Below are 12,123 nucleotides of genomic sequence, written 5' to 3' on the forward strand. Positions count from 1 at the left end.
TCACTATCAATTCCCACTAACTTCCTCACACCTACACCTCTCTTCAACTCTCTCTCTCTCTCTCTCTCCCCTCCTCTTCTCTCTCTCTCCCCTCCTCTTCTCTCTCTCTCCCCTCCTCTTCTCTCTCTCTCCCCTCCTCTTCTCTCTCTCTCCCCTCCTCTTCTCTCTCTCCTCTGTGAGGAGTAATGCAGAAGGAGCAGGTCGGCTGAGCCACGCGCTCCCTAATAGTCTTCCCTGGGAAAGAGGCTCTGCTCTGCGTCACTGCTTAATTATTCACCAGGAATCTACAGGAGAGGAAAGGAGTGTGGAGGAAGAGAGCAATACGAAGGAGGAAGAGGGGGAGGAATGAGAGCTCCCCCCTGTAACGAGGCACCACAGTAGTTCGTTTTCACCGCAGGACAGACAGAGAGAGAGAAAGAAAAGAGAAATCTGTGGAAAAGAGGAAGGAAACGTATTTCTTTAATAAGAGGCAGACTGTGCAGTCCCCCATCGATTCCCCAGTCTGGGCTGAATCTCGTACAGTATCATCTCAACTATGGAGTTTAAAGCGCATGACTTTCTATCTGATTTGTTACAGTGACTAAGACAGGAAAAATAGAGAAATCCGTGGAGGGAAAATGGAACAAACTTTCACAACCTAACTAAGTATTCTTTAGAAAATGAGCTTATCTTTTCTGGAAGGAAACCTTGGCTGCCACTGTAATAATCGAACATGTACAGTACACTTTGGGCCGTATTCAATTTTCGGACAAAGAAAAGGGATTATCCGCTCACCTTTTTTCTATGTGTAGGATCTTGTTTTGGCCTGCTCCTGATATTACATTGGACGTTCATAAAACCTCCTCCTTTCAGATTCACTTGTCTAACTTCTCCTTCCACTCTCTGTCCTCCAGGGTTGTTCCAGAGGGCCATAGCCCAGAGTGGCTCAGCCATCTCCAGCTGGTCGGTCAACTACCAGCCCCTCAAGTACACCAAGATACTGGCCCGGAAGGTAGGCTGCAGCCACTCAGAGACGGCAGAATTGGTGGACTGCCTGAGGAAGAAGAATTTCAGGGAGCTGGTGGATCAGGACATCCAGCCGGCACGCTACCACATCGCCTTCGGACCCGTAGTGGACGGAGACGTGGTGCCGGACGACCCTGAGATACTCATGCAGCAGGTGGGATTGCTGGAGCAGGGGGTGGGTGTGGTGTTGGGGGTGGGGATGGGGTGGAAGTTAGTGTGGGTATATTAGTCATGGCTCTCTGACTGCAGAGACGTATTCTATTGGTTCTGATGAAATCTCAGTGCCAGAGTTACCAAGAGTAACGTAAAAAGATTAAGGTTATGATAAGACATTACTATAATGGTTAAGTGTAATTTAAGACAGGTTTATATTTTATGCTTTTTGGTGTTAATAGTGCTTTTCAAGGAGCCCAAAGTGCTTAAAATGTTATGAAGCAGCAAAATCTCATGCACTTCTATTGTGTCTACGCACTTAACATGTCCTTCCCTCGTTTTGCCACAAGGGGGAGTTCCTGAACTATGACATCCTGATAGGAGTGAACCAGGGAGAGGGGCTGAAGTTTGTAGATGACAGTGAAGACAACGATGGGATCTCAGCTGCAGCGTTTGACTACACCATCTCTAACTTTGTGGACAATCTCTATGGATATCCTGAGGGTAATGGTCTCTATATCCCTACTAATTGTAAACTGTCATTGTCAAAACGTATTGATTCAATGATTGTAAAGATGGGGAGAGGTCTGTCCGTGATAAAGAGATGGTCTGCTTTTTTGACACCACACTCCACAAAGCAAGTGCTGCAAAGAAGGACCTAGAAAAAGCTCTGACACACACACTTACCCCACCAGACATGCCACCAAGGGTGTTTTCACACTTCCCAATTCCAGAAAAAATTCTAGAAAACGTACAGTATTATATAGAGCCATGATATGATGGAACTCCTCAAGTGAACAGCAAACCTGTTTTCTTTTAAAGCAACACCTCGTGGCACAAGGCCTCTCCCCTATTTGACCCAGATATTTAGTGTGTATGCATTGATATGTAGGCTACGTGTGACGTTTTAAATGTATGTAGTTCTATCCTTGAGCTGTTCTTGTCTATACATTTTCTGTATTATGTCATGTTTCATGGTTTGTGTGGACGAGTAACTGCTGCTATCGCAACAGCTAATGGGGATCCTAATATAATACCAAAATACCAATACCAATTCATGTGCAGCTTTTTATAAATTATTGAGTAAAGTAACATTATAATAACGATGTAAGAATATAATAACAATAATAATAATAATATCATAACAATATAATACATAACCTCTAGAGAGGAATGATGTGTCTCAAATCCAACTTCTGTGGTTTACTATTTGGTAAAAACGTCTCTTTAACCTTCAAATCACTATCATGTGCATTTTTCTCTGACCCCTCCCTTTCTATACTATCTATCTCTATATCTCTTTCCCTCAATCTCTCCCTTTCTATACTCTCTATTTCTCTTTCCCTCACTCTCTCCCTTTCTATACTCTCTATTTCTCTTTCCCTCACTCTCTCCCTTCTATACTCTCTATTTCTCTTTCCCTCACTCTCTCCCTTCTATACTCTCTATTTCTCTTTCCCTCAATCTCTCCCTTTCTATGCTCTCTATTTCTCTTTCCCTCACTCTCTCCCTTCTGTACTCTCTATTTCTCTTTCCCTCAATCTCTCCCTTTCTATGCTCTCTATTTCTCTTTCCCTCACTCTCTCCCTTCTATACTCTCTATTTCTCTTTCCCTCAATCTCTCCCTTTCTATACTCTCTATTTCTCTTCCCCTCACTCTCTCCATTTCTATACTCTCTATCTCTTTTTCTCTGCCTCACTCTCTCCCTTTCGCTCATCTTCTGGCTCCGTCTGTATCTCTCTTTCTCAACTTCCCTCTATTGAACTTTCACTCTCTCTTGTGTCAAACCTCCCTCCCTCCCCTCTCCCCACTCTCCCTCTCCCTCTCATCCCACCACCCACCCTCCCTCTCCCTTTCCTACCTCCCCCCTCCTCCCTCTCCTCCCCTCTAGGTAAGGACATCCTGAGAGAGACCATTAAGTTCATGTACACTGACTGGGCCGACCGTGACAACGGAGACATGAGGAGAAAAACCCTCCTCGCCCTGTTCACGGACCACCAGTGGGTGGCGCCGGCGGTGGCCACGGCCAAACTGCACGCCGAGTTCCAATCTCCTGTTTACTTCTACACATTCTACCACCACTGTCAGACGGAGACGCGGCCAGAGTGGGCGGACGCAGCCCACGGGGATGAGATCCCCTACGTGTTCGGGGTGCCCATGATCGGAGCCACCGACCTGTTCCCCTGCAACTTCTCTAAGAATGATGTCATGCTCAGTGCTGTAGTCATGACGTACTGGACAAACTTTGCTAAGACGGGGTAGGTAGTGAACGGTAGAGGGTAGAAGGTGGAAAGAATGGGGCTTTGTTTGGTTTGCTCTCTCTGCTCTTGAGGACTATTTAATTTCGGGCTCAATTCAAACCGTATCGCCAAAATTCAGCAATATAACGCGCTTGAAATTTAAAGGTAATTTCCGATTGAGCCAAACTGCAGCTAACCCATAAGAATCTAAGCCCTGTCTCAGCCCTGTCTAAGCCAGGGGGGGTTCCACTAAGCTATATGGAATTGTTTTAAGAAGGTCATACCAAGGATTTTGATTTTTGAAGTATCCCAAAAAATGTATGAAAAATAATTTTGGGCCTTACTGCTATTAGCCCATACAAACGCATTGAATAACATATTCACTAAATGAAGCAACAGATAGTCCCCAAAACAACATCTAAAGGAAGTGTGTTCTGAAGCGTCTGTCCTACATCTGAGCGATATAAGAAAGATCAGGAAACATTTGTTATTTGTTTTTACATGTGTTTAACATGCGCGAACCACTGCTTTTAATCAGAGCAAGGTGACCGGAAACATGACCGAATACAAACAGTGTAGCTATTCCCTCCGCGAGGCAATCAAACAAGCTAAGCGTCATCAGTATAGAGACAAAGAAGAGTCGCAATTCAACGGCTCAGACACGAGAGGTATGTGGCAGGGTCTACAGTCAATCACGGACTATAAAAGGACAACCAGCCCCGTCGCGGACCAGGATGTCTTGCTCCCAGACAGACTAAACAATTTCTTTGCTCGCTTTAAGGACAATACAGTGCCACTGACACGGCCCGCTACCAAAACCTGCGGGCTCTCCTTCACTGTAGCCAACGTGAGCAAAACATTTAAACGTGTCAACTCTCGCAAGGCTGCAGGCCCAGACAGCATCCCCAGCCGCGTCCTCAGAGCATGCGCAGACCTGCTGGCTGGTGTGTTTACAGACACATTCAATCAATCCTTATCCCAGTCTGCTGTCCCCACATGCCTCAAGAGGGCCACCATTGTTCCTGTTCCCAAGAAAGCTAAGGTAACTGAGCTAAACGACTACCGCCCCGTAGCACTCACTTCCGTCATCATGAAGTGCTTTGAGAGACTAGTCAAGGATCATATCACCTCCACCCTACCTAACACCCTAGACCCACTCCAATTTGCTTACCGCCCCAATAGGTCCACAGACGACGCAATCGCAATCACACTGCACACTGCCCTAACCCATCTGGACAAGAGGAATACCTATGTGAGAATGCTGTTCATCGACTACAGCTCAGCATTTAACACCATAGTACCCTCCAAACTCGTCATCAAGCTCGAGACCCTGGGTCTCGACCCCTCCCTGTGCAACTGGGTCCTGGACTTCCTGAAGGGCCGCCCCCAGGTGGTGAGGGTAGGTAACAACATCTCCACCCCGCTGATCCTCAACACTGGGGCCCCACAAGGGTGCGTTCTCAGCCCTCTCCTGTACTCCCTGTTCACCCACGACTGCGTGGCCATGCACGCCTCCAACTCAATCATCAAGTTTGCAGACGACACTACAATGGTAGGCTTGATTACCAACAACGACGAGACGGCCTACAGGGAGGAGGTGAGGGCCCTCGGAGTGTGGTGTCAGGAAAATAACCTCACACTCAATGTCAACAAAACAAAGGAGATGATCGTGGACTTCAGGAAACAGCAGAGGGAGCACCCCCCCATCCACATCAACGGGACAGTAGTGGAGAGGGTAGAATGTTTTAAGTTCCTCGGCGTACACATCACGGACAAACTGAAATGGTCCAACCACACAGACAGTGTGGTGAAGAAGGCGCGGCAGCGCCTCTTCAACCTCAGGAGGCTGAAGAAATTCGGCTTGTCACCAAAAACACTCACCGACTTTTACAGATGCACAATCGAGAGCATCCTGTCGGGCTGTAGCACCGCCTGGTACGGCAACTGCTCCGCCCATAACCGTAAGGCTCTCCAGAGGGTAGTGACCTGCCCTCCAGGTCACCTACACCACCCGATGTCACAGGAAGGCCAAAAAGATCATCAAGGACAACAACCACCCGAGCCACTGCCTGTTCACCCCGCTATCATCCAGAAGGCGAGGTCAGTACAGGTGCAACAAAGCAGGGACCGAGAGACTGAAAAACAGCTTCTATCTCAAGGCCATCAGACTGTTAAACAGCCATCACTAACATTGAGTGGCTGCTGCCAACATACTGACTCAACTCCAGCCACTTTAATAATGGAAAAATTGATGTAATAAATGTATCACTAGCCACTTTAAACAGTGCCACTTCATATAATGTTTACATACCCTACATTACTCATCTCATATGTATATACTGTACTCTATACCATCTACTGCATCTTGCCATCTTGATGTAATGGATCACTAGCCACTTTAAACAATGCCACTTTTATATGTTTACATACCCTACATTACTCATCTCATATGTATATACTGTACTCTTTACCATCTACTGCATCTTGCCTATGCCGTTCTATACCATCACTCATTCATATATTTCTTTATGTACATATTCTTATTCATTGCTTTACACTTGTATGTACAGTGGGGAGAACAAGTATTTGACACACTGCCGATTTTGCAGGTTTTCCTACTTACAAAGCATGTAGAGGTCTGTAATTTTTATCATAGGTACACTTCAACTGTGAGAGACGGAATCTAAAACAAAAATCCAGAAAATCACATTGTATGATTTTTAAGTAATTCATTTGCATTTTATTGCATGACATAAGTATTTGATCACCTACCAACCAGTAAGAATTCCGTCTCTCACAGACCTGTTAATTTTTCTTTAAGAAGCTCTCCTGTTCTCCACTCATTACCTGTATTAACTGCACCTGTTTGAACTCGTTACCTGTACAAAAGACACCTGTCCACACACTCAATCAAACAGACTCCAACCTCTCCACAATGGCCAAGACCAGAGAGCTGTGTAAGGACATCAGGGATAAAATTGTAGACCTGCACAAGGCTGGGATGGGCTACAGGACAATAGGCAAGCAGCTTGGTGAGAAGGCAACAACTGTTGGCGCAATTATTAGAAAATGGAAGAAGTTCAAGATGACGGTCAATCACCCTCGGTCTGGGGCTCCATGCAAGATCTCACCTCGTGGAGCATCAATGATCATGAGGAAGGTGAGGGATCAGCCCAGAACTACACGGCAGGACCTGGTCAATGACCTGAAGAGAGCTGGGACCACAGTCTCAAAGAAAACCATTAGTAACACACTACGCCGTCATGGATTAAAATCCTGCAGCGCACGCAAGGTCCCCCTGCTCAAGCCAGCGCATGTCCAGGCCCGTCTGAAGTTTGCCAATGACCATCTGGATGATCCAGAGGAGGAATGGGAGAAGGTCATGTGGTCTGATGAGACAAAAATAGAGCTTTTTGGTCTAAACTCCACTCGCCGTGTTTGGAGGAAGAAGAAGGATGAGTACAACCCCAAGAACACCATCCCAACTGTGAAGCATGGAGGTGGAAACATCATTCTTTGGGGATGCTTTTCTGCAAAGGGGACAGGACGACTGCACCGTATTGGGGGGAGGATGGATGGGGCCATGTATCGCGAGATCTTGGCCAACAACCTCCTTCCCTCAGTAAGAGCATTGAAGATGGGTCGTGGCTGGGTCTTCCAGCATGACAACGACCCAAAACACACAGCCAGGGCAACTAAGGAGTGGCTCCGTAAGAAGCATCTCAAGGTCCTGGAGTGGCCTAGCCAGTCTCCAGACCTGAACCCAATAGAAAATCTTTGGAGGGAGCTGAAAGTTCGTATTGCCCAGCGACAGCCCCAAAACCTGAAGGATCTGGAGAAGGTCTGTATGGAGGAGTGGGCCAAAATCCCTGCTGCAGTGTGTGCAAACCTGGTCAAGAACTACAGGAAACGTATGATCTCTGTAATTGCAAACAAAGGTTTCTGTACCCAATATTAAGTTCTGCTTTTCTGATGTATCAAATACTTATGTCATGCAATAAAATGCTAATTAATTACTTAAAAATCATACAATGTGATTTTCTGGATTTTTGTTTTAGATTCCGCCTCTCACAGTTGAAGTGTACCTATGATAAAAATTACAGACCTCTACATGCTTTGTAAGTAGGAAAACCTGCAAAATCGGCAGTGTGTCAAATACTTGTTCTCCCCACTGTATAAGGTAATTGTTGTGAAATTGTTAGGTTAGATTACTCGTTGGATATTACTGCATTGTCGGAACTAGAAGCACAAGCATTTCGCTACACTCGCATTAACATCTGCTAACCATGTGTATGTGACAAGCGAAATTGGATTTGATTTGATTTATTTTTGGCACTAAACAGTCTCCATATATACTTTCATTAAAAAAATTCAACTGGTGCCGGGGAACCTTCAGACGAGTCTTGTGAGGCTTGTGGGCGTCCGTCCGAGAGTAAACGCTACACTACAGATGATTTTGTGAGAAGACCGATTTCCGGGATGTCTCATGGTCTGACATACACCGCTCTAGCTCTGACACCTTTCACCGCAGATGCGAAAGTGCAACATGAGGTGGATTGAGACGCATCCAATTTATGGGGACGTGGACATCAACCTTAAGGGGTGAATGCAGTCTACGCTTAGGCAGGAATTTTGCCTTTAAATGTAAATTGCGCTATACCACTGAACTTCAGCGATACGGATTGAATCGAGGCCTAAGTCTATGATTTCCAGCCATAACAAGTGTATCATACTATATGCAGGGGTGAAAGGAAGCTGGTATTGTCTGGTACGAAGTACCAGCAAAATAAATAGTGGGGTTACCCATACCCGGTTAAACATGAGACTATCACAATAATTAAAACAAAAATGCCATGAAAACTGTAGGCTATTAAACTATTATTTATCATTACCGCATGTCAGTCGCATGAATAATGTGCGAATGGACTTGAAAACGTGTGGAATACGCTCCAAAATGCGCTGTGGTTTGACAAACAGTGACATTTTGCAAATGGCAGAGTTGATTGGCCGAGACCAAGACAGTGTCTGCATCAGTTCAGGTTACAAGTGTAGGCCTAAGGGATGACAATCACTGAATGTCATTCATTAGACTTTTGGGGTTTTGTTACAGATGTTTCTTTCCATTCCTCATATTATGTGCACAGTGCACTGTATGGATGCAGGAATTATTTTAGAGTGAATGAATACGAGCTGGTAGCCAGGCGTACAGAAGCCTTGTGAACTGATCGTTTGACAATCAGATTAAAACATCATGACTGGTTGTGTTTATGCCACCATAAAAGGTAATACATTTTAAAAGTGAAATGACAAAACTTTAGGACTATGCCCACAGAGATCCTATTGAATTAATAGGGATTCTATAGGTAATTCTATGATTAGGTCCATAAACAACAAAATAAATGGTCATGCAACTGTTGTCATGCAAGGATGTGCACACATAGGAGGTGCCACACCAGGAATAAATTAAATCTACTTTCACCCCCGACTATACAGTTGAAGTCGGAAGTTTACATACACTTAGGTTGGAGTCATTAAAACTCGTTTTTCAACCACTCCACAAATTTCTTAACTATAGTTTTGGCAAGTCGGTTAGGGCATCTACTTTGTGCATGACACAAGTCATTTTCCAAAATTAGTTTACTGACAGATTATTTCACTTATAATTCACTGTATCACAATTCCAGTGGGTCAGAAGTTTACATACACTAAGTTGACTGTGCATTTAAACAGCTTGGAAAATTCCAGAAAATGATGTCATGGCTTTAGAAGCTTCTGATATGCTAATTGACATCATTTGAGTCAATTGGAGGTGTACCTGTGGATGTATTTCAAGGCCACAAGTCTGGTTCATCCTTGGGAGCAATTTCCAAATGCCTGAAGTTACCATGTTCATCTGTACAAACAATAGTACGCAAGTATAAACACCATGGGACCACGCAGCCGACATACCGCTCATACTGCTTCATCTCCTAGAGATGAACAGACTTTGGTGCGAAAAGTGCAAATCAATCCCAGAACGGCAGCAAAGGCCCGTGTGAAGATGCTGGAGGAAACAGGTACAAAAGTATCTATATCCACAGTAAAACGAATCCTGTATCGACATAAACTGAAAGGCCGCTCAGCAAGGAAGAAGCCACTGCTCCAAAACCACCATAAAAAGCCAGACTACGGTTTGCAACTGCACATGAGGACAAAGATTGCACTTTTTGGAGAAATGCCCTCTGGTCTGATAAAACAAAAATAGAACTGTTTGGCCATAATGACCATCGTTATGTTTGGAGGAAAAATGGGGAAGCTTGCAAGCCGAAGAACACCATCCCAACCGTGAAGCACGGGGGTGGCAGCATCATGTTGTGGGGGTGCTTTGCTGCAGGAGGGACTGGTGCACTTCACAAAATAGATGTCATCATGAGGTAGGAAAAGTATGTGGATATATTGAAGCAACATCTCAAGACATCAGTCAGGAAGTTAAAGCTTGGTTGCAAATGGGTCTTCCAAATGGACAATGACCCCAAGCATACTTCCAAAGTTGTGGCAAAATGACTTAAGGACAACAAAGTCAAGGTATTGGAGTGGCCATCACAAAGCCCAGACCTCAATCCTATGGAAAATGTATGTGCAGAACTGAAAAAGCGTGTGCGAGCAAGGAGGCCTACAAACCTGACTCAGTTACAACAGCTCTGTCGGGAGGAATGGGCCAAAATTCACCCAACTTATTGTGGAAGGCTCCCTGAAACATTTGACCCAAGTTAAACAATGTAAAGGCAATGCTACCAAATACTAATTGAGTGTATGTAAACTTCTGACCCACTGGGAATGTGATGAAAGAAATAAAAGCGGAAATAAATCATTCTCTCTACTATTATTCTGACATTTCACGTTCTTAAAATAAAGTGGTGTGTCACGATTGTCGTACGAACTGGAAATATACTCAGACCAACGTGCAGCGTGATTTGGGTTCCATATGTTTAATAAATGAAACTCACAAACAGCAAACGAAACGTGAAGTCATGGATTGCTCACAGGCAACTACACACAAACAAGATCCCACAAAAACCAGTGGGGAAATGGCTGCCTAAATATGATCCCCAATCAGAGACAACGATAAACAGCTGGCCAACATAGAAATAATTAACCTAGATAGGAACACCACCCCTAGTCACACCCCGACCTAACCAAAATAGAGAATAACAAGGCTCTCTGTGGTCAGGGCGTGACATGGTGATCTTAACTGACCTAATACAGGGAATTTTTACTAGGATTAAATGTCAGGAATTGTGAAAAACTGAGTTTAAATATATTTGGCTAAGGTGTATGTAAACTTCCGACTTCAACTGTATGTAAGAAGCTATAAAATGTATTGCGATTTTGAGGTAATTTTTTTTCATGTTTTAATATCAAATTCAAGAGGTTGTTTAACAGTGAAATATACTATATAGTGTCTGTGTGTAATAACTTTGGAATACCTTTGATTGAAATAATTTAAATTTCTATTAATTTCTCCTCCAGGGACCCCAACCTGCCGGTGCCTCAGGACACCAAGTTCATCCACACCAAGCCCAACCGCTTTGAGGAGGTCATCTGGACCAAGTTCAACTCCAAGGACAAGCAGTACCTCCACATTGGTCTGAAGCCCCGCGTCAGGGACAACTACCGAGCCAACAAGGTGGCCTTCTGGCTGGAGCTGGTCCCTCACCTACATTCCCTCCATGACGAATTCCCCCCCACCACCAGGCTACCTCCAGGCAGCACCCGCCCCCCCGGGGTCCCCTGGAAGCCCAAACCCCGCACCACAGGCCACCCCTACCCCACATTCCCTGACCCCGTGGAGCCCTACGGATCAGAGCGGCCCAGACTGGACCTCTTCCCCGGTGACACACGGGATTATTCCACAGAGCTGTCGGTGACAGTGGCGGTGGGGGCGTCGCTACTCTTCCTCAACATCCTGGCATTCGCCGCGCTCTACTACAAGCGGGACAAGCGGCAGGAGATGCGGCGCCACCGGCTCTCCCCGCAGCGCCACGGCGGGCCCGCCAACGACCTGGCGCACAGCCAGGAGGAAGAGATCATGTCCCTGCAGATGAAGCACTCGGAGCACGACCCGCACCACGACATGGAGCCCCTCCGTCCCCACGACATCATGCGGCCCGCCTGCCCGCCCGACTACACTCTGGCCCTGCGGAGGGCCCCGGACGACGTGCCCCTCATGACCCCCAACACCATCACCATGATCCCCAGCACCATCACCGGCATGCAGCCCCTCCACCCCTTCAATACCTTCCCCAGCACCGGCCACAACAACACCCTGCCCCACCCCCACTCCACCACACGCGTATAGTAAAGCTAGAGCTCCCCCTGGGGGACCGGTGGACCAACTACTACGCGCTCGGGCTCCCTCTCTATGGATATCTCTCTCTCTCTTACTCTCTGTTTCTCCAACCGTCAGCCTGCTGCCCTGATGCTGTGTACTTCCTATAGTGCCACCTGTTGAGGTTAAGTGGAAGTGCAGCTGAACTGCAGGGGCAGCAGATGTTAAGGGGGGACATTGAGACATTTAGAAACTATTTTGATGGGGTCTCGTATTCTCTGACTGACAGCCCCCAGATCCTCTTACTGTGCTTTTCATTTTGTTGTTTTTTCATCCCCCTTTTTATCCGTTTCTGTGCTGTAATAGGGTTGGAGATTGTTTTTGGGGGTGTTGGGTAAAGTGACCTCTGATATATT

General features: G+C 45.9%; 1 protein-coding gene across 1 annotated transcript in view; it reads left to right on the forward strand.

The window, feature by feature from the left end:
• LOC120030267 (neuroligin-2-like) overlaps nt 1–11,737 on the forward strand; it is a 264,902-nt gene extending 253,165 nt beyond the window's left edge. The window contains exons 3-6 of the mRNA XM_038975609.1: nt 894–1,159; nt 1,509–1,662; nt 3,051–3,417; nt 10,909–11,737. Coding sequence (XP_038831537.1) covers nt 894–1,159; nt 1,509–1,662; nt 3,051–3,417; nt 10,909–11,737 — 1,616 coding nt within the window. The remainder of the gene's footprint in view (nt 1–893; nt 1,160–1,508; nt 1,663–3,050; nt 3,418–10,908) is intronic.
• Nucleotides 11,738–12,123: the final 386 nt, after the last annotated feature.

This window comes from Salvelinus namaycush, chromosome 36, assembly GCF_016432855.1.
Source record: "Salvelinus namaycush isolate Seneca chromosome 36, SaNama_1.0, whole genome shotgun sequence".
NCBI lineage: Eukaryota > Metazoa > Chordata > Actinopteri > Salmoniformes > Salmonidae > Salvelinus > Salvelinus namaycush.